The sequence below is a fragment of the Sparus aurata genome, chromosome 1, assembly GCF_900880675.1.
Source record: "Sparus aurata chromosome 1, fSpaAur1.1, whole genome shotgun sequence".
NCBI lineage: Eukaryota > Metazoa > Chordata > Actinopteri > Spariformes > Sparidae > Sparus > Sparus aurata.
Window position 1 is genome coordinate 4,301,925 of NC_044187.1, and position 23,052 is coordinate 4,324,976.

Here is a 23,052-nt window from a genome sequence, read left to right on the forward strand (position 1 = left end):
CAACAAGAGCTTTTTCTTCTTTTAACCTTTTACTACTGTAGAGACGTAAACGAACAGAGGAGTCGCTGACAGACTGAGGTTGGGCCTGATTGTCTGACGCGCTTCCTGAAAGAAATCACTCATATTCAAAAATAAGTTGAACTTTTTATTAATGAAAAACGATGATCAACTCATGATGAGATGCACAAACTCATAGTCACAGTAATCACAGTGATCAAAGATAAATATCTCACCCTCTCTCTGACAATGACACATGAACAGGTGTCTACATTAACTATTAACTCCGCCCACATCCACGTGACCGCCACCCCCCTGATCAATATGACCACATAATAAAATATCAACAAAACAAACCAATCCACCGTGGAAGCTTCAGATACACACACACAAAGTATAAAGACAAAGTTATCAACAATGAAAGCATTCACAGTATGTGGAAAACTGCTTATCAACAGATAAACAAAGACAGAACATAAGTTACCTCGTTGGCTGCAAACTACAGAATTATCTTTAATTCTTGGAGGGTCCTTAAACATTTTACAGTTGCTTCTTATCATGTTTCTGAACTGGACATGTGCTTCTCCATTCTACACAGAACAGCGCAACTGGATTTCACATAAAATAATCTCTTAAAATAATATATTACAAACAACCGTTTGTACTGTCAGTGTCACAAAGTGTCTCTCCCTCTTTATATTAATTATCAAAATATATAAAATACAGAGTTCATTTGCATAAAATAAATAAAAGCTGTTCAGGATGTTTAAAGACTCCTGCATGATTTAAAATACTAAAATCAGAGACACGGTGTCCCTCAGTCACTAACGAGGCCCCGCTGGAAGAATAACTGTCTGAAAACCAGCAGCAGCAGTAAAAAGGTTCCAGTTCATCAACACATGTCTTCAAGCTCTGAGGCTTTAGTGGACGTCATCAGGACATTTTGTGCAGTGCTGTGTGAGTTGTTGGTCTCTGGAGTCATCAGGGTTCCCTTTTCAGGACCGTTTGAGTTCTGCTCTGCTTCTGGTCCCGTCGGTCCACTCAGCATCTTCTTACAAATCTCTGAGAACATGGAAACACTTTGTCAAACTCTACATTTATACAACTTCAACTTTCAGAAGATTTTAGACTAATGAAAACATAATTATGAATATTATATCACATTCATGCCAATAGATTCTCCTAAATCCTACACACTGGACCTTTAAGTTACTTTCCACCACTGATAAAATGCTGCAAAGAAAAGTTTGTAACTTACTGATCTGTCCGATTTTCACCAGGACAACAACAACAGCGACAGCGATGACAACACCAACGTTCCTGTCAGTCGTGTTTCCAGCACCTGAAAGAATCAGACAGGTGAGAAGGAGGTTTGAGTGGTTTACATCAGTGATGTTTGGTTTCAGCATCAACATCACAATGAACAGTTAACACACATTAACACCACATGTACTGCTGCAGCTCAAGGAACCTAGAAAAAGGCTCATTGTGGCACCAGATCTGGTTCTGACACAGTGAATGTTGATTTTATCTGTTCTCATTAAAGACCAAAGACAAATGTCAGCAGGTGTTAGTGACGTCAGCTCAGCTGTACGACTGGACTCTGAATCAGGAACAACACTGCATGTTAGTGAGGCTCCATTTATTTAAACCACAGAAGAAGAACCCACACAGTCAGATTCTCCTGAACATTAAAGATCTTGTAGGATAGAGTGTTAAACAGTTCTGAGAACAGTTAAAGATAAATACCAGGATTGTCTGGCTCGGTCACGTCTGTCACTGGAGGTCCAGATGTGCTGGAATTATCCGTCTTTGTCCAGTTCTGGTGTTCTGTTAATGTTTCAAATGATGCACAACAAGAAAAATCATCCACAGTTTTGTTTTATATATTTTATAAATATGATCTGTACAGTATTAAACTCAGCCTACTTACCAACAGTGATATAACGGACAAACAGCCCCGGGACAAAGATTCTGTACCGTCCGCTGTCAGACGGGTCCACTGAGGAGATCCGGAGAGTGATGGTTCCGTTCTTCAGGTCTTCATGGTTGAGAGTCGTCCTGCCTTTGTACTGATCCATCTGATCAGTCAGGAAGTCATGTTGGTGTCGATATGCGTGGACGACATCTCTGCCCTGATGTTTGAGGTCCGGTCTCGTTACATCCAGCGGTTTAGCTGACAAGTCGACCCGCGGATCAACATGACACTGTAGAACCAGGTCGCCCCCTCCTGCTGTCAGGACCCGGTTCTGACAGGGGACATGAAGCTTTCCTGTGGAAACAATCATCACAGTGACAGTGTTACAACCTCTGGAGGACTGAATGTGACGTTCAGGGCTGCAACTAACAAACATGTCAATCAGTTAATCCGTCAGTTTTACCCTTTAATCTGTTTCTGCTCTATAAAATATCAAGATGGTGAGAAAAGTTTCCCAAAGTGATGAAATGTATCCGAGTATAGTTACTCAGATTCTGATGATGAGAACAAGTTTCCACACTGAGTGAATTATTACAGACCTGTGTGTTGTTTATAATCTGTAGTAAGGGATTAACCTCTTTATACACTTCATCATGTTTCTATAATAACATCTCTCCTCCAGGGGATCAATAAACAGGTAGACCACTTATCAACATACAGGAGGCTTTATGTTAAAGGAGCATTCTGTAGTTTTAATCAGAAGAGAAAAATCTTCACTGATTTTTTTTTTTTTTTTTTTTTTGCCAAAACAAACTAAATAAAAACTCTCTTTGTTTTCATGACGGAATAAACTGAATTAACAAACTGATCTTCAAGGACAACACAGTTTATTCTGTTTTACTTTGTTTATATGTGGCGGACCCCGCCACATTTCAAGCTTCAAACTGTATTCTGGGAACTTATTTCCCTCCAAGAACAGCTTGTTGATTCATTTTCTGAAGTAACAAATATATCTGAGTTTGTATTATTACCTCATCACTAAATACTACATTTCTGAGTTTGAATTTGCTTCACAGCGCTCCTTTCTGTCTGAATGAGAGAGACAGAGATCAGTGAGCAGTGTGAGCTGAGCAGAACTCAGAACAGAGACGTGGTTCTGCAGCAGCAGCAGGCGGATCACTGGTACCAGAACCACAGTCAGCATCTCTCTGTAAAGTTTCACTTGTGCTCTCTAAATGCTTCATTACACGTTTCTGCTGAAGCAAACATTTGTTGATCAGTTAAAGTAACGAATCTGATCATTGATTATATTGATCCAACCTCTGCAGACACACAGCGACACCAGTGTTCACACAGGGAACTACACAACACACACACACACACACACAGCGACACCAGTGTTCACACAGGGAACTACACAACACACACACACACACACACACACACACACACACACACACACACACACACAGCGACACCAGTGTTCACACAGGGAACTACACAACACACACACACACACACACACACACACACACACACACATAAAGCCATGCTTAAGCACACACACACACACACACACACACAGCGACACCAGTGTTCACACAGGGAACTACACAACACACACACACACACACACACACACACACACACACACATAAAGCCATGCTTAAGCACACACACACACACACACACACACACAGCGACACCAGTGTTCACACAGGGAACTACACAACACACACACAGTCACACACACACACACACACACACAGCGACACCAGTGTTCACACAGGGAACTACACAACACACACACACACACACAGCGACACCAGTGTTCACACAGGGAACTACACAACACACACACACACACAGCGACACCAGTGTTCACACAGGGAACTACACAACACACACACACACACACACACACACACACACACACACACACACACACACACACACACAGCGACACCAGTGTTCACACAGGGAACTACACAACACACACACACACACACACACACACACACAGTCACACACACACACACACAGCGACACCAGTGTTCACACAGGGAACTACACAACACACACACACACACGCACACAGTCACACACAGTCACACACACACACACACAGTCACACACAGTCACACACACACACACACACACAGTCACACACAGTCACACACACACACACACACACACACAGCGACACCAGTGTTCACACAGGGAACTACACACTCTGACACCACAGAGGCTCAGGAGGACTGACAGCACCTGCTGCTCCTGAAGAGGCGTGACGGTACACGTCATGATGATGACGTATGTTTGCAGGTGTTTCCAGGTGATCTGTTAATCTAAACCCTCGGACAGTTTATAATCATATGGATGCTGTTTTAATGTGTTATGATCGAGATCCTGAGCCACCAAACATCCTAGAAAGTGACGCAGATCCGTTTTTCACCCTAAATGACATAATCACATGACCACCATCAGTAAACTGGAGCTGTCTGACTCACTCGCGGGGACGGAGACTGTTTTCTGGGGGAAAGTTCCCTGAAGTCTCGGTCCGGAGGGCTGACGGTCGGAGATTTACTTTAATCACAAACACTCTGTGAGTTTAAGTTGTTTTTTCCGGTGACAGACGCTGTTTTTGTCGAAGACAGATCCAGTTACTACGTCACTGTTGTTTGGTTGTGTGACGTCGCTCTGTGGGACATTTCTCTGTATTAAGTTGAGTGAAGGAGCTGTGCAGTTATCAGACTGTCAGACCGACACGCCCTGATTCACCTGTTCGCTCTGATTCTACCTCTAGAGGCGGATCAGTGCCGGAGTGAATCAGATAATGATTAAACTCACTCACCTGAGATCACTGCAGGAAAAGTCCAAACAGCCGGAAACACGAAACACATTATCAGCTTCATCGTTGAGGTTTTTGTGCCACGAAGTAATAAGTTGATATCCAGCAGACAGATAATGTGTCAGTACACTCAACAACTACAGTAAGCAGTTGTCGTGGTTGGAGAAATAATAAAGTACTCTGTTACTCGACAAAGCTTTTCTGTACTAATCCAACTGTAATAAATAGTATAACCAAATTTATCCAACACGTCGAAGATTGTTTTACTCGGTGAACTGTAAGTGAAGCCGAGTTCTTGTCATTTGTGTAGTGAAATGGCGTGAGGGGCTTTTGTTATTTACATGGGTCTTTGTTTGTAATGGGTTCATAAAGTACAAATCGATTTGTTACATTGCAGTGTTTCGTTTCTGTTAAAGCAATTAAACACATTTATTGCCCTGAATAGAACCTTGAAGAAGGAGGTCAGAGCAATATTCCTTATCAGACACCGACCTTTGAGAGGGTGCGGACCAGACAACTTGGTTTAAGTGAACTCCTCTGCTCTCAGAGTGCCGGAGGCAGCAGGCCGCTGACAGGGATTCTGGGCCCCATGAAAAGAAATCTAATAGGGCCCTTGTTCAGGCCGGAGAAAACATTTGATGCTGGTTTATATAAAACTATGCGTTTTAATGATATTTTTGACTGTCATTCCCATATTTGTGAAAAGAACAACATGACTTCATTACTGCTCACTGTCAAATTAAACTGCAGCCTAATCGTAGGTCTATTTTCTCACCTAATTTAACCATCCATATGTGAAAAACAGAACGACACGTTTATTTTAATTATACTCTGCCTCGTTGATCACCAAGATCTTAAAGTTGGAATTAGTTCTTGGCTTTCTCGGCCTACTTCTGAAAATGATGGTGGATCATCTGGCATTAACATTACTGTCTTCTGAAGGCCGTCACAGGCTCAGTTTTTAAGATTTATTTAAACCATGAGCATCATAGAAATCTGAAATGAATCCGCTGATACCAACCATGTCATGCTAGCTTAAAGGAGCTAAACATCCTCCAAATTTGAACTGTTTTTACCGCGAGGTCCGCGACCTCAATGTGAAATGATGATGTAGGGATGGTAAGATTCACCGAGTCGTATCGGTGTATCGTGTTAAAAGTCTCTGCATCGATAAAAACCGACTTGTATCTATACTTAAAATAAACTAGTTTAGAAGTAGAACAAAGTGCTTGTTTGCGTTCTCATCACCACCGCTTCAGTTCAGCCAGAGTCTCATCTCGATTAAACACACAGGGAGCAGAACCAACCTGAGCTCTCACCTGACCCTTAGCAAAAAGTAGTATACTTGAAGTTCATTTTATTAAGTATGCTTGAGTATAAGTATAAGTATAGTAAGTATACTATGGACCATGTACTTGTAGCATACTAGAAAGTATACTAATTTAATACTTCTTCGGACTAAATTGGAACATTTTAAGTTTATAAAAGTATACTTTAAGTATACTTTATAAGGTCATTTTAAGTTTACAGAAGTACACTTTCAAGTATACATCAAGTACACTCATCTATATAATACTAGTGTACTGAGTATATACTTATAGTCCACATTTCAGTTTATTAACATGTAAGTTTATAACAGGGGTAATACAAAGCAAATGTGTGTAGTGAATAACATTTTTATTCTGCTAAATTAAATGTAAGCACAACTCAATGACTCAACCCTTTTCTGTACTAACATCAAGATATTGTAAGTATTAATACTTATATTGTGTTTCTCTAGCAAGAGATTCACCATTTATTATCTTACATGGCCACAGCTTAACAGACGGGAAGTCTCTCCCCTTCACTCACAGTGCCAACATTTTTATCATCTTTGTTAATTCGACACAATTTAACCACAGAACAAGAATGTGAATTAACCCGCAACCGTCTTACACATCATCTTATTCACAAACACATTCAGGAACCATAATTACACCAACAACAACAGAATACCCAAGAGTCTTTGCGCCACAGTCCATTGTATACTAAAGTACAAGTATAAGCTTTAGTATTAAAGTATAAGTCTAAGAATTAATGTACTTAGTTTTAGACTATTCTTTATACTTTTCAGTATAAGCCAAGTATACTTCACTATACTTTTCTTAAGTATATAAAATGTAGTATATAAAAAGTACACTTCAAGTATACTGCCTCAGTTTTAGTATAAAATAAGTATACTTGTAGTACACTTGAATAAACTACTTTTTGCTGAGGGGAAGCAGCGACATGGTGTTAATGTGACAGAGAGGTCCGCTTCGGCCCCAGTGGAGCAGCTGACCGGATAAGGAGTCTCCTCCTCCTCCTCCTCTTCTTCCTCCTCCTCCTCCTCCTCCTCCTCCTCCTCCTCCTCTTCTTCCTCCTCCTCCTCCTCCTCTTCTTCCTCCTCCTCCTCCTCCTCCTCCTCCTCTTCTTCCTCCTCCTCCTCCTCCTCTTCTTCCTCCTCCTCCTCCTCTTCCTCCTCCTCCTCCTCGTCTCTGTGATACATGATGTTGGTCTCTCCGCCATGAGAGGACAATCACTGACACAGGAAAGGAACAATGGCTGCAGCGCAATAAACAGGCCTGCTATGTTACCAGCTACCTGCAGAATAACACAACAGCATTCTGTAATATATAAGCTATGGGTGCAGATCTCGGGGGGGGGGGGGGGGGGAACATGTCCCCTCCGAGATCTGAAAAACATGAATTGTCCCCCCCAATAAAAATACCCTAAAATATTCAAAATTGAACCAATGTATTTTCAGACGTCACATTCTTCACATTTTAGATTCCCATCTAAGAAGAAATGACTGAAGTGGTGGAACAAATAATGTTTGACAAATATATTTCTGACTCCACATTCCATCTCTGGTCTCCTCCACTACAACACAAATGAATGGGTAGTTTCTTACATTATCTTACGTCGTACATATTGTGCTCTTAGAATTGTGTTTTACCAGCATAACTGGCATTGTAAAAACATGATCAGTTAGTTTACACAACTTGGTTAGGGCTTCATATTTTGATAATCATCCATATCAATGAATCATGCATAAAGTAGTCCCACACACTGGGAGAAAAAAGGAAGATGGTGAGAAGAATTGTGGATCTGGGAGGGCTGAAGGGAGGAGAAAGATAAGAACATGAGTAGACATTACATGCCCGAAGACCCTTGAAATTATGATTGACTAATATAACAGTTAGGTAAGCAGTGATACACGCTGTTGGCTGTTTAGGACACATAACAAAAAAAGGTAAGCACGATAAATGATTCCCTGTGCATTAGGCTACTTTCTGAATGATATGGCAAGTTGTGATTTATGGTGGCATGGTATGAGTTGCATACGGGCAAAACAACAAAAACAAAATCACTTTTGTGTCCCCGAATCCTGACATCAGATCTGCCCCCTGATATGAGCCAGCACAGCCCCGGTGGAAAACACAGCTTTGTGTATCTGACGAGCACAGCGAGGATCCAGACGTGTTCTGCTCCGGTGTGAGTCGGTACGGCGGCTCCGTCGGCACTGAAACAGGAAGGGACAGTCCACATCCTCGAGATATGGAGTCGGATTATTGCTGGTCTGTTGTTGTTTCACAAACTCGTTGGTGAGACAGTGCTGTCACCTAGTGGTGTTACTGGGCTGTGCAGGCCTGAGCCCACCGAACACAACATGGTTCTGTATACAGCACACAGTACAGCAGGACAACACGGAACCAAGAGGAGGTGGACTGGACTTATATAGAACCTGGATAACCGACACCATCTCGTTCTGTACTTGCAGAGACATGCAGCCCTACAGTGTAACTGGGAGCTTTTGAAGGAAGCTGTAACGTGTACCTGTGTGAAAATGTTCAGTTATTCATCGTAACTGCTCATAAGAAGAGCAGCACTGTTTCTGTTTAGTGCTGAGTTCTGCCTCCTGTAGTGTGAAACTGTAGAAATGGAGAGTGATGTGTTTAACTGAACAGCAGTCTGTACATTTCATCATTCACTCAGCAGCTTGTAACTGCCAAAAGGCAACACGGCTTTGAGTTTAGGGAATTATCCCTGTTAACAGTGTGAAGCACACTGTAGAAATAATGAACAAACATGAACTGTCTGCACCACTTTGTAGTCCATTGTACAATATTCTTCTTCTCTATCATATTGCATGGTGTCTTACTGCACTGTATCACATTGTGTTAAATCAAACTGTACTGTGTCGTACAGTAGAATCGTACCTCATCGGTGGTTGTTTCATATGAATATTTAATGTATCGTATCGTTTGCAGTGTAACGAGATGTGAGTCATATCGCCTCAGTGTTGGAGAAGCACATCCCTAAAACACTCGTGCTAACAAAGATCTGAACGACAGATCGTTCTGCTTTTGTCCAAAGGAGGCGCTAGAATCAACAAGACCTCAAAGTTCCTCGTCGTCACTTTAACCGTACTTCAGTGATGGTGGAAAGTAAAATGGCGGCCATGAGGTGTTGTTGTGATGACTCCACATCTGAAAATGTTCAGAGCCCCAAACTGTATAACTGCACCAAGTGTCCTTCAAGTAACAGTCCTGCATTCAGAAAGATACTTCAGTAAAAGTACAAAAAGAAAAGTGAATGGACTCATACAGAATGTTGAAACACTTTTATTGATCAATTTTACACTGAAACATTATGATTAAAGCAACATGTAATATGCAGATAAATACAATAAATGTGACATCATCAACAGTGAAAAGACATTTTTTTTAAAAAGTATCAAATATGACATTTATCTGATCTCCAGTCAGAAGAAGATAAAGTGCGACAGTAAAAATAAAAGCACAGTCCTGAAGTTTCCAAACACTGGATGCTGATATTCAGCTCACAGACGCTGGATGAGGCTGATAAAAAGCTTCAAGTCAGAGCAGAAAATAGCAAGATAAAAACACAGCAGTGCTGCTCAGATCCACTCAGCAGAGATTAAAGGGACAGTAACAGTTTGATCAATGAGCAGAAGCTTCATATTGTCTGATGTGGGTCGTCCAGTAGAGACGTTTACAGCAGTCGGACCAGTTTAAGATGAGAGCAGGAACCAGTTTCTCACAACCAGCTGGAATGTGACACGTTCATTATAAATCCACAAGAATTTCATGCATCGGCCTACAATGGGACAGTGGTTGAATCTGGTGAAATACAGTAAAAACTACTTTTCTTCAAAATGGCATGCTGACATTACAGAATGGTTTTATACTGCAGTGGCAGTGAGATTAAAAAATGTGGCTTTAATGGAAGTCAATGGGGCATTTTTGGCCACAAAGGTAGTTAGAGGGAGTATCTGTTACGTAAGGGATAATGCCCGACGAGGTGTCAATAAACAGGAGTTAATGGACGACGCGGAGGCCTAAGAACCGTCCGACGCGCATTAACTCCTGTTTATGGACACCTCGAAGGGCATCATCCCGCTTATACCATGGTCACTTGCCAAAGAAAAGAAATTCGGACCATTAATTTACATTTTCATGCGTTTTACAAGCAAAAATAAAGTTTTTCACAAGCGATAACTTAGTTTCCCTGGTAACGCCTGAGGGTTTGACTAATACCTGGAACAATCATTACTCTCCCGTAAGGTTCTTATGCAATGGAAACGTTGTTCACTCCTCCAGTAAATAGGACGGACCATAGATACGACTTGGCAACGGGAGATATTCTAGTCCGCTCAGCTATGAGCCAGAAAGCTAACGCTATGCTAGCAAGATTCAAAGTCAATAACATTGCGCACGGATGACAAACAGTAAATATAATTCGACAGTATGCTAGCTAACATGATTAGCTAGCTAACCAGTCATGTCATTGTCCCCAAATCAATAGCAAGATTTTCACGAACAAATGACCGGCCGTGTGTAACGTTACTGTGGCCGCAGCCTGAAGCAGAGAGCTGAACAGCGAACGGGATGAGAGATTATTCGCGCAATAGTAAATTTAGAGGGGAAGTGAACTTTCTGCAGCTTGTGTGTTACAGTTGCCACCCTGTGGTGTTCAGACGATAAGACACTTAAGGACTGACGGACTGAACTCAGTGCCAGAAATAACATATTCAGATCCGATACGCCAGTTAGAGCATTGATTTACAGCGGTGAACAGTCAATTTGACTGGAACTACTTAGTAGGTGTCCATATATCAGGGGTTAATGGACACCCTGCAGCCAATCAGACCATGGTATAATACATGAAAAATACTGATGCAATTAAAAAATGTTGTTGGTAATCTTTAATATATCCAAGACCCCATCAGCCTACTACTTATTATATGGAAAATAATACATTTTTTGTGGGGGGGTTTTTTGTAGATAATTAATCATTCAAATAGTTAAATTGGCATTTAAAGGGTTAACATCTGGAAGATTATTGAATATTTGATCATTTTGATCAAATGGATAAAGGGATTAAAGGGATTTAATCAAAAAATTCAGAAAAAAAATTATTGATGTATGAGGATTTTATGGCAGATTTTGTGCATGTACATTTTTGGCCACGAAGGTGGTTAGAGGGTGATCTGAGCTACATGCTAACATCAACATGCTAACACACTGACAGTAACGTGGCCGACGTCCTGATGTTTAACATGTTTAACAGAGGATGTTACAGGGAAAGGTCTTCTACAGCTCCTCTTCCTCCTCCTCCTGCTCCTTGTTCTCCTCCTCTTCCTCTCTATGAACCTCTGAGAGAAAGAAAAGAAGTTTGTCACACTTGTTAAAGGACGTTGTTAGTGAACTGCATGATCCTCTAAACTGAGGAGAACAAGAAAGCTTGTTTGTATTTGAACTTACGGGTCCTTCTGCTCCTCACAACCAGAACAACCATGACGATGATGAAGAAGGGAAGAATGAAAAGAGTGGAGATGATTCCAGCACGGACAGCGTTCCTGTTTTCAGCGTCTGACAGAAGATCAGAGAAGATGTTGAGTTGAGACAAAGGAGAAGTGTTGATGATGATGAAGCCAACTCTCTCCTGTTTCCACAAAGTGTTCCCTTTACTCTGAATCAGCAACATGACTGACAGCAGAACACCATGTGAACACCAACAACTCAGAGTTCTTTACCAGGGTGGTCCGGCTGGGTCACAGGGTCCAGTGGAGGTCTGGGTGTGCTGGCTGTTTCTCTCTCTCCTGTTTAAAGTGAGCAACATGATTTAAACGCTGGCTAAATGAAGCAGCAGCAGCAGCAGCAGCAGCAGCAGCAGCAGTCAGACAGAAAGGACCTGACTGTGTCCACAGAGCTCGTCTGCTTATTGGGGCTCAGACTTACCAACAGTCAGCTTCATGGTGCAACCTGCCTTCAGATTTGGGACAAAACAGCTGTAGGGTCCAGCGTCAGACAGCTGGACTGAGGAGATGAGCAGGGTCAGGACTCCTCTGCTCAGGTCTTCATGGACCAGAGTGGTCCTGCCTCTGTACAGATGCAGCTGTGGATCAGGATCATCACGTCTGTGTCGATAGACGTGAACAAACCCATCCAGGTCGGCTCTGTTCCAGTCGGATGTATAATCCAGCAGGTTGACCCTGGGATCCAGACCACACTGAAGCGTTACATTCAGACCTTCCTGGGCTTTGATGGGCTCAGTGGGGCAAACAGCTCGATACCCTGCTGAGGAGACAAACAGCACATTTACATTGTTTTAAAGCCTCCACAGAACAGCTGCTCTCATTTCAGGGAAGGATCCTCCACTGTGACAAACACCTGCTGACCTGCCTGTAAAGGCCGGGGACATAAAGATGGACGTCTCCACAGAACCAGCCGCTCCACTTTAAATACATCTGACTCCAAATGACTCAGATCACAGAAGAGCAGCAGAGAGAGACTGACTCACTCAGTGACAATCATCCTGCTTCAAACTGTTATTTATGTTCAAATCATTCTTTAATAAGATCACAAAAGGGAAAATTAAACATGAGTTGAACAATAAATGCCCCAAAATTGGACAAATAAACTTTTTTGTAACAGTGTGAAACTTGTTGATTCCTTGAATGTTTTTCAGGTAATCTGACTGAATGAGAGAGACAGAGATCAGAGAGCAGAACTCAGAACAGAGACGCGTTTCTGCAGCAGCACAGCGCCACCTACTGTGCAACACACACACACACACACACACACACACACACACACACACACACACACACACACACACACACACACACACACAACTTTATTTGATTAACAACTGTAATTAAGAGGCGATTTTTTCAAAACCTCTGTCATGTCTTTTATTTTACCTGAAATTTTAAAAACTAAATGTATTTTAGAGCAGCTTGTACTTTTTATAATTCCTCCATTTAAATATCTTTAGTGTGCAACTATCACTTCATTACACAGAATAAAGACATTATGTTGTTTTCTAACTGGATCATGTTGAACTTTAATTGAAACTCATTTCATATACAGACTATAAACATCCCACCATGACACACAAACCTACTGAACAGTTAATAAACATGGATTACTGAGTTTCAACACTTTGACAGTTAATATGTATAAAATGATAATGAAACATAAACTGACCTGAGATCATTTGACCAAATGGTAAAATACTCAGAAACATTTCAAGCTTCATCTTCATCATCAACACTGGTTGAAAGCTTCTCTGACTCGGGCAGGAGACGTTGGTGCGGGCTGAACTCAGTCTCGGCTGCACCGCAGCGACATGAGGGAGGAGCTCAGCTGCTCAGAGGATAAAGATGTCCACAAAACTATTCTGGCTCCAACTTTAAACATTTTTAATGTGGGTTCTCTAAGTTGTTATTTGGACTTTTATAGCTGATTAAACGTTGTTTAATAGCATTAATAACTTTTATTTATATGACAGTTGCTCTTCTGACTGATAACCATTTTAACCCATTTAATCACCGCAGTCACATTTTGACCAGTAGAGGAAACCTCGTATTAATTACAGTCCGTTATATTTACTGGATCACCTGAAAATATTTTGGAAATGTAAATAAATGAGATAATAATAAATAAGATAAAAGAGTCAATTCAGTTCCAACAGACTCAAAGAACTGCAGCAACTAATAACCTGCTGGACTAAATCTCTGTCCTCATGTGTCAATATGAGAACTACTTGTGAGGAGTGTGTTTGTAAAAGTGAATGAAGTAGAGAATGTAAAAGATGAAATCTCTGCTCTTTGTCAGTCTGTTTTCAGTCTGTGACAAACATGATGAACAAGTTGTCACATTGTGTTTTCTCCTCAGGTTTAGAATCAGGTGTAAATAAAGACTCAGTGCCACAGTGAACAACATTAATGTTAATGCTCTCTCTACTTCAAATCAAGCTTGTCCACAGCAAGGTGTCATTAAGAGACACCTGAAGATGATCACATCAGAATTAAACTCACTCACCTGAGATCACTGCAGGAAAAGTCCAAACACACACAAACACTAAACACATTATCAGCTGCATTATTCAACCTTTCTGTCCAACAACAAGTAATAAGATGATATCCAGCAGACAGATGAGGAGGCTGTGTGCACTCACACTCTGCAGTTCACTATATCACCCAATAGTCTGCAGTAAAGTTAGATCACAGAAACCGGATGTCGTGTTAGTGAAAAAATAAAGTACTCAGTATTGGACAGAACTGTACAAACTCAACTGTGGATAAATGACAGCAGAACCCGCCTCAGCTAACAAATAGAAGGTTGTTTTATTCTGTGACCAGATAGTGAAGCTATGATAGATTTTATATTGATTATATTTCGAAATACGGTCTAGACACCTTTACTCTGAAAGGTCGAAAGGAGGTATTATTTTTGCAATTCCACGCACTTAGTTCAAAGGATGTGCATCAATGTTGAGGTTCATCAGCGAGACGCGAGTAGACAATTTATGCGAGGTTTTGAGATGTGTTCTGACAACTCTGTTTACGTCCCGCCCACACTCTCAGAGTTGTGGTCACAGAGTTGAGTTTGAGTCACGTCGTTCAGTCCAAACAGGAACTTTGTCTTCAGTTTGTTCTGAACGCTGCATTAAATCTACTGTGTTGTATTTTTCACGTCAGACGCTGAAAAATCCCAAAGATTATGATTTTATTAACTTCCGCAAGGCATGACGGGTAGTTGAAGAAGCGCTGTGTAGACACTTATGTCACGTGTGAAATAATCAGATATGTATTTGCTATTTGCTGTTTATATCATGCGTGCTGTGATTCTTGATTATGTATTTATCTGTTGTTTATGATGTTTGCTGTGCCGTTTGACCACCTTTGCCGTGCTGTGTGCTGTGTTTCACTCCTCCCGGTGCTGACATGTCATCTGTCAATGAGGGATAATGGACCCAATTAACTTCCGCCAGTCGCGGTGAGTTGGCTGATGAGGCTGCAGATCGGGGGCAGGTGTATGCAGGGACCAGGGGGAGGGGGTAGTTACTTATTCCCCAGATCGGAGGCACGGAGCGGACGGAGGCCACGGCAGAGAGTTCGCGGGTCGATAGTCGCGATCACAGTCCCTGGATGAACGGACTCGCCTGGAGGTTCGAGCCTACAACACGACACCGGGTCACAGATTCTGTCTGTGCCCGGCTGAAGTGGGTCTCGGTCAGTTCTCTAAACATCCGACTTCCCGATGCCGCCGGCTGCGACTGCGCCCGTCTGTAGTGATGTGTGTTCCGTGTCGAGGCTTCGAAGCGTGCGTCGGAAGTCCACGAAGACTTTTGTGAAGCGCGTATCGAGGCTTGTGTCGATGACGTCTGTAGTGCCGTTCGAAGCCTCGCGAGCCGGCTGCACCACGTGACTGATCCAGGTGTGCGGCTTTGGCGTGAGATTCGAAATATGAGGGGCAACGAAATGTAATGGAGGTCCTTCATTACCTCAAATCCTGTCAAAAAACAGGTGTGCGCGCAGGTAGTAGAGTGGTTACTGCGCATGTCATAATCGCAGCGGATCCTGGATCGAATCCCGGCCGGAGTACATTTGCTGCATGTCTCTCTCTCTCTCCCATTTGTCCAACCTATCCGCTGTCATAAATAAACGTGTCTATGACTGGAAAAATCTTTAAATAAAAAGAAGAAAAAAGAAACCGCCCGAAGCCCAGCACAGTGGAGAAGTTGTTGTTGTTTTTAAATAAATATTCAAATTATTTCCTCATTGTATGTGTTACATTTTGTCCCGAGTTACACATTGACATCACAACCCTCTCCCTGATTAGTTTCAACTTTCCCCTCTGTCGTCATTCTATCAGAAAACCAGACACTATAATACTGAGTATATTATTTGTTTATTTGCATTATCATTTAAGCACAATTCAATTCAAAGCTTCACGCACCAAAGTCATGGCGTCATTATAATCACTCTGCCTGTTGTACATTCATTGTCCACTTGATGGCGCAGCAGAGCAGATGAAGCACCATGAAGCTTCGGCCCACATGTGAAGCAGCTGGATGGAAAGCTTCATGTTTCTCACCATCACTGCTCCAGTGGCGGTGCCGGTACACCTGTCCATCTGGATTTACATGGACAGGACTGTTTTAGAGTTACCCGGACTGGTTGAGTGAGATGAATTCATGTTTTGGACTGTCATGGATTAATGTTTTGCACATAATTTTAATAATATATTCGACTACTGATGAACTTAAATTATTTAATAAAGCTGTGATAATTTCTAATTCCTTGTCTTGAATCATTTGTCTTACCTGTGCCTGTGTTGATGGTTTTTTGCCTGGTCACGGGAAATCTAATTTAGTACACTAGTGTGACATGAACTTCTCCAGGTTTGATGATGAAGTTTGTAATGTTTCTGAGTATTTTATCATTTGGTCAAATGATCTCAGGTCAGTTTATGTTTCATTATCATTTTATACATATTAACTGTCACAGTGTTAAAACTCTATAATCCATGTTTATTAACTGTTTTCAGGATGATCCAGTTAGAAAACATGATGTGAAACTGTAAAAGTCCTGACAGATCAGATCATGAGGACAAAGAGCCTCTGTGCTGCCTTCAGGTCCTCTTATTGATCTGATCTATATGTTTACATTCTACTTCCTGTTTGTCATTTCTTCATGTTGTTTTTGTAGTAAAAGGTTAAAAGAAGAAAAGAAAAAGCTCTTGTTGTGAATGAAACATGTCAGGAAGACTTTGAGGACTTTTCTTCACTGGTTGCACAAATGTTGACTGTGACTCAGATGAAGTGATTAGAAAGTGATTAGAAAGGCTTCCAGTGCTTCCTGCAGTCGACACTCGTGTCGACTGCAGGAAACACTACGGAATGAATGAGAATGAACAGGAAATGATCATCAACCACAGTCTCAACCTTTTGGCTTCATTCAGTTTATTAAAGCGAGTAACGAGCGCTGACAGGCTTCATGTTGAGTCTGATACACAGTTCAACTGATCAATCTTTAAGTTGGAGATCAATGATTGTTTCATTAAACCAGAAACAAGATGATTGTTGATCACTTTAACTTGTATTCATGAAATAAACTCAACATTATCTTTATATCTTCTTTCATGTGTTCAGTTTAAACCAACTGAACTGAAAAGATGATAAATTCAGTGCAAGTTTGTCTTTGAAGACTCTTTCATATCAGTAACAGCAACATTTCAAACACAGTAATTCCATCAAGACACCATGAATTCATACAAGCAGGAACAAAGTGCAGCATTTACACTGAAGAGAGAAACAAGGAAGAAAGTTGAGAACAATCAAAGCTTCAGACCATCAATGATTACAAAGCAGAACATCCTCCCTCACAGATACCAGCTGCCTGAACACACCTGATGTGTTTTCATCATCATCCACATTATTCCCTGAGAAATGAACACAATCAGACAGGTGACATCAAACCGTCCTCGCTGGAAGGAACTAAAACAAGGCCTGGATTTCTACAATCCACCTGCACATCAAAAGCCTTTTAAAACCTGCAAAACATGCAGAAGTGGAATTTCCTCCAACATGTAGTTCTGATGAGAGTTGATGATGAATGTATATCTGCAGGCACTGAGGTTTTAATATCTGCTATTCCAGATCCACTCTTTCATTGAGCTTTTCCTACAGTCTCTTTAACTTCTTCTATAATTGTAGATGTTATTTAGTCATTAATAAAAAGATGCAGAATCAGTTGACAAGCTGCTAAAAGTTCCTGAGAATCAGAAACAGATTTATTACCCAGAAGGATTTTACACCAACGAGGAATCTGTCCTGATGAATAAGGTGCTGAAGACTGAAGACAATAAACAAACAGAGACGTAAGTTTGGGATCATCAATAAGTAAAGATAGAAGAGCTGTACAGGAATGACAAAATAGATTTTTAAAAAATAGAAAATAGAAGAGATTTTTTTTTAAATATATAAAAATTGTCCAAATTGTACATTATTGTAATGCAGAGATTTGACGGCAGTGATGGACAAGAGTCAGAGTCAGAGTCAAAGTCCGAGACAGAGTCAGAGTCAGAGTCAAAGTCCGAGACAGAGTCAGAGTCAGAGTCAGGGGGTCCCAGGACTTGATGAGGCGGGAGGTTCTGGTTCTGATTGAGCGCAGCCTCCTTCCAGAGGGGAGAGTGTCAGTCAGTCTGTGACCGGGATGGGACGGGTCGGCCACAATCCTGCCTGCAGGCCTCAGAGCCCTGGAGCTGTGCAGGTCCTGAAGGGATGGAAGGTTGCAGCCAATCAGCTTCTCAGCAGAGCGTCTGATACGCTGCAGTCTGCTCTCGTCCTCAGCAGTGGCAGCAGCGTACCAGACGTGATGGAGGAGGTGAGGATGGACTCCATGATGGCAGAGAAGAAGGGCACCATCATCGTCTTTGGCAGGTTGAACTTCTTCAGCTGCCGCAGGAAGAACATCCTCTGTTGAGCTTCTTGGTGAAGGATCTGATGTTCAGCTCCCATTTTAGGTCCTGGGTGATGATGGTGTCCAGGAAGCAGCAGGACTCCACAGAGTCGACTGGGGAGCCACGCAGGATGATGGAGGCGGGTGGAGCTGGGTTCTTCCTGAAGTCCACGACTATCTCCACTGTCTTTAGAGCGTTAAGCTCCAGGTGGTTCAAGCTCTGAGGCTTTAGTGGACGTCATCAGGACATTTTGTGCAGTGCTGTGTGAGTTGTTGGTCTCTGGAGTCATCAGGGTTTCCTTTTCAGGACCGTTTGAGTTCTGCTCTGCTTCTGGTCCCGTCGGTCCACTCAGCATCTTCTTACAAATCTCTGAGAACATGGAAACACTTTGTCAAACTCTACATTTATACAACTTCAACTTTCAGGTGATTTCAGACTGATGAAAACATAATTATGAATATTATATCACATTTATGCCAATAGATTCTCCTAAATCCTACACACTGGACCTTTAACTAAATAACTTTCCACCACTGATAAAATGCTGCAAAGAAAAAGTTTGTAACTTACTGATCTGAGTTTCACCAGGACGACAACAACAACAACAACAACAACAACAACAATGCCACCGATGACAACACCAACGTTCCCGTCAGTCGTGTTTCCAGCATCTGAAAGAATCAGACAGGTGAGAAGGAGGTTTGAGTGGTTTACATCAGTGATGTTTGGTTTCAGCATCAACATCACAATGAACAGTTAACACACATTAACACCACATGTACTGCTGCAGCTCAAGGAACCTGGAAAAAGGCTCATTGTGGCACCAAATCTGGTTTTGGTTCCAGATAATCAGTGTTACTGATCATCATGTACATCACACTGAACACAGAACAACATTTAAAGCTGCCTTAAATATTTTAAACTAATAACACATGAAGAATTAAAATGATGTTGTGAGTAAAAGATGGAGACAGAAATCTGACCACTAATGAACACGAAGGTCTCAGCACGACTCTGATGGCTGATTTCCTCCTGAGTGAGCACACAGAGGTAGTGGTCAGTCTTGGTCACAGTGATGTTGAGGGTAACGTAGTAACGGCCTCTTCTCTCCTCAGCAGGAAGGATGTTTCCAGAGCCGTCCTGCAACTGGACTTTAGGTTCTGGAGAAGCTCCCTGAACTTCACACTGCAGCAGCGACCAGTCCTTTGTGGCATCAAGTATTGTGATGGAGGGCTTTGATGCACCTGTGAACATCATATGAACAACAGCTTATTAAGGCACAACAGCATTTATTACTGGACTGAGAGACATATTAGGGCAGCAGTGATGTCATCATGGCATGTTGTTTTTATCCCTTCGCTGTAGAATAGACACTACAGAGTGTTTGTGCCCTCCATCTCTGCTTTCTCTGGTCATGTTACACCAATTAAAAATATTTCCATCTTCCTGCAGCAGAGACAGTTTTAAGGTTCTTTTAAGCAGTAAAGTACTTCTTTAACTACACACAAGCATTTTAGTCTGATTCAGGTCATCACTTCTCAAGATTTCACAGCAAGACTTTGTTACACAGTGCCAGAAACATCGAAACCAAACTTGTTTCTTAGCCAGAGAGATCGTCTCTTCCTCTGAGGGGAATATGAAACAGCTCTACGTCAGGAAAGCAGTCCAAACGTTCTGCCTGGTGATTGTTGTTAGTGCTGATGTCTTCAGCTAATCCTGCCCTGCTGCACAGTCTGCAGCTCTGTATGTGATAAAATGTGAAAGACATCAACTACCTCATTCTGTGTCTTTACAAGCAATGTGCCCAGAAAATCACAGCTTAGTTGTGACCATAGTTTCATCTGATCAGAGAAAAGTTTCTAGTCAATAATGAAACTGACTTTTTGTCAGAGCAGGCTGATCACCTCTGACCACTTTCTACTTTCTGTCATTGTAAACTGAATATCTTTGGGTTTGGAGAAGAAGGCACGTTGGACCCGGAGACCTTTAATTTATGATTAGATTTATAGACTGTAAGTAGATTAATTCAAATAAAATAACAAGAGGTTAATTGATTATGGAATTATTAGCTGCAGCCATACACTGAAGTCAAATTTGTACACAGGTGAAGCTAATTTCAATTTTGGATCAAAACTCATGAAATCACATGAAGTTTCTTATGATTACTAGAGAAACATCTTTCAGTACCAGTCTGAATAAAAAAATCTGAAGCTCAGATGCAACATCAGCTTCAAGTTTTCATTCAAAGTATTGATACGCAGATGTAGAGATCTGTGACATCATCATAATCCTGCCTGTGTGTCTGTAGAGATGACTCAGAAAGTCCCCGGTTATTAATCTGACACATTTTCAGCAGAAGGTTAAAATACTTCAGTTGTTACATGTAACAAAATCCATCCATCTGTCTTCTTCTGCTTATCCAGGGACGGGTCGTGGAAGTAGCTGTCCGAGCAGGGACACCTAGACTTCCCTCTCCCCGGACACTTACTCCAGCTCTTCTGGGAGGATTCCAAGGCGCTCCCAGGCCAGCCGAGTGACACAGTGACTCCAGCTTGTCCTGGGTCTTCCTCAGGGTCTCCTCCCAGTGGGGCATGCCAGGAACACTTCCGAGGAAGGCGTCCAGGTGGCCTCAGCTGGCTCCTTTTGATGTGGAGGAGCAGCGGCTCTAATCCGAGCTCCTCCCGGGTGACAGAGTTCATCACCCTATCTCTAAGGGGACGCCCCGCCACCCTGCGGAGGAAACACATTTCTGCTGCTTGTATCTAGGATCTTACTCTTTTGGTCACGACCAAAGTTCATGACCATAGGTGAGGGTAGGAACGTAGATTGACCAGTGAATCTCACGCTCCATCCTTCCTTCACTCGTGAACAAGACCCCAAGATACTTAAACTCCTCCACTTGAGGCAGGAGCTCTCCCCCAACCCGGAGGGAGCAAGCCAACATTTTCTCGTCGAGAACCATGGCCTCGGATTGGAGGAGCTTATTCTCATCCTAGCTGATTCACACTCGGCTGCAAAACCGCCCCAGGACATGCTGGAGATCCTGGCTTGAAGGAGCCAACAAGAGCGTGAAAAGCAGAGATGAAATCCTGTGGCTCCTGAACCCGACCCCCTCGGGCACCTGGCTGCGCCAAGAAATTCTGTCCATACAAATAATGAACAGAACCGGTCACAAAGGGCAGCCCTGCCAGAGTCCAACATGCACTGGGAACAGGTCTGACTTACTGCCGGCAATGAGCACCAGGCTCCTGCTCCAGACGTACAGGGACTGCACAGCCCGACCCAGTACTCCCAGAACACCTCCCACAGAATGCCACAAAGCACATGTCGACTGGTTCGGCAAGAGCTGGTTCAGTGTTCAATGGCCAGGATGAAATCCGCATTTTCCTCCTGAATCCGAGGTTCGACTATCGGCCGAATTGTCCTCTCCAGTACCCTGGAATAGACTTTCCCAGGGAGGCTGAGGAGTTAGATCCCCCAATAGTTGGAACACACCCTCCGGTCCCCCTTTTTGAATAGAGGGACCACCAACCCAGTCTGCCAGTCCAGGAGGCGTGTTAGTGGGATTGAGGTGATCCTCGAAGTGTTCCCTCCACCGTCCGACAATATCCCCAGTCGAGGTCAGCAGCTCCCCACCTCCACCATAAACGGTGTTAGTGGAGAGCTGCTTCCCCTTCCTGAGGTGCCGGATGGTTTACCAGAATTTCTTCCAGGTTGACTGGTAGTCCTCCTGCATGGCCTCCCCGAAGTTTTCCCACACCCAAGTTTTTGCTTCCATGACTGCCTGTGCTGCCGCGCGCTTGGCCTACCGGTACCCATCAGCTTCCTCAGGAGTCCCCAATCCAACCAGGCTCGATAGGACTCCTTCTGCAGCGTGACAGCATCCCTTACTTCTGGTGTCCACCACCGGGTTCGAGGATTGCCGCCACGACAAGCACCACAGCTTCAAACAGCTGCGTCAACAAGTGGAAGTGGAGAACATGGTCCATTCGGCCCCATGTCCCCAGCTTCCCTCAGGATCTGGTCAAAGGTCTCTCAGAGGTGGGAGTTGAAGACCTCCCCGACAGAGGGTTCTGCCAGACGTTCCCAGTGGATCCTCACAATGCATTTGGGTCTGCCAGGTCTATTCAGCTTCCTCCCCTGCCAGTGGATCCGACTCACCACCAGGTGGTGATCAGTTGACAGCTCAGCCCCTCTCTTCATGTGAGTGTCCAAGACATACGGCCGGAGGTCAGATGACACGACCACAAAGTCGATCATTGACCTCCAGCCTAGGGTGTCCCAGTGCCACATGCACTAATGGACACTCTTATGCTTTAACATGGTGTTCATCATGGACAAACTGTGACTAGCACAGAACTCCAGCAACAGAACACCATTCGGGTTCAGATCGGGGAGGCCTGTCTGTCGCGTTGAAGTCACCAAGTAGAACGGCAGAGTCTTCATTTAGAGCAGGGCCTCCAAGAAGGCCGGGTACTCTAAACTGC

At 42.9% G+C, this 23,052-nt stretch overlaps 2 protein-coding genes across 4 annotated transcripts in view; both read right to left on the reverse strand.

Annotated features, from left to right (window-relative positions):
* Positions 1-132: 132 nt before the first annotated feature.
* Positions 133-23,052, reverse strand: part of LOC115582214 (butyrophilin-like protein 10) — a 37,847-nt gene continuing 14,927 nt past the window's right edge. For 2 of the 3 annotated variants that reach the window (XM_030418039.1, XM_030418032.1), the window contains 3 exons: positions 19,549-19,809; positions 1,256-1,339; positions 133-1,059 (listed from right to left, as the gene is read on the reverse strand). In XM_030418039.1, coding sequence (XP_030273899.1) covers positions 890-1,059; positions 1,256-1,339; positions 19,549-19,809 — 515 coding nt within the window. In that variant the 3' untranslated portion in view covers positions 133-889. Of the gene's footprint in view, positions 1,060-1,255; positions 1,340-18,188; positions 18,935-19,135; positions 19,237-19,548; positions 19,810-23,052 lie in introns of those variants that run through there. The other variant, XM_030418046.1, reaches the window with a different exon arrangement.
* Positions 11,251-14,285, reverse strand: LOC115582283 (butyrophilin subfamily 2 member A1-like). Its single transcript, XM_030418161.1, has 5 exons — positions 14,141-14,285; positions 12,053-12,391; positions 11,848-11,913; positions 11,576-11,683; positions 11,251-11,466 (listed from the first exon to the last, which is right to left on the reverse strand). Exons 1-5 carry the CDS (start codon positions 14,199-14,201, stop codon positions 11,405-11,407), a joined length of 636 nt encoding a protein of 211 aa, XP_030274021.1. The 5' UTR covers positions 14,202-14,285; the 3' UTR covers positions 11,251-11,404.

Bases quoted from the DNA above. Each gene is read 5' to 3' on its own strand.
- LOC115582283 (XM_030418161.1), bottom strand. From the start codon at position 14,201: ATGCAGCTGATAATGTGTTTAGTGTTTGTGTGTGTTTGGACTTTTCCT. The intron at 11,914-12,052 runs GTAAGTCTGAGC...CACTTTAAACAG, and splicing joins CACCATGAAGCTGACTGTTG to GAGAGAGAGAAACAGCCAGC. The intron at 11,684-11,847 runs GTAAAGAACTCT...ATCTTCTGTCAG, and splicing joins GACCCAGCCGGACCACCCTG to ACGCTGAAAACAGGAACGCT.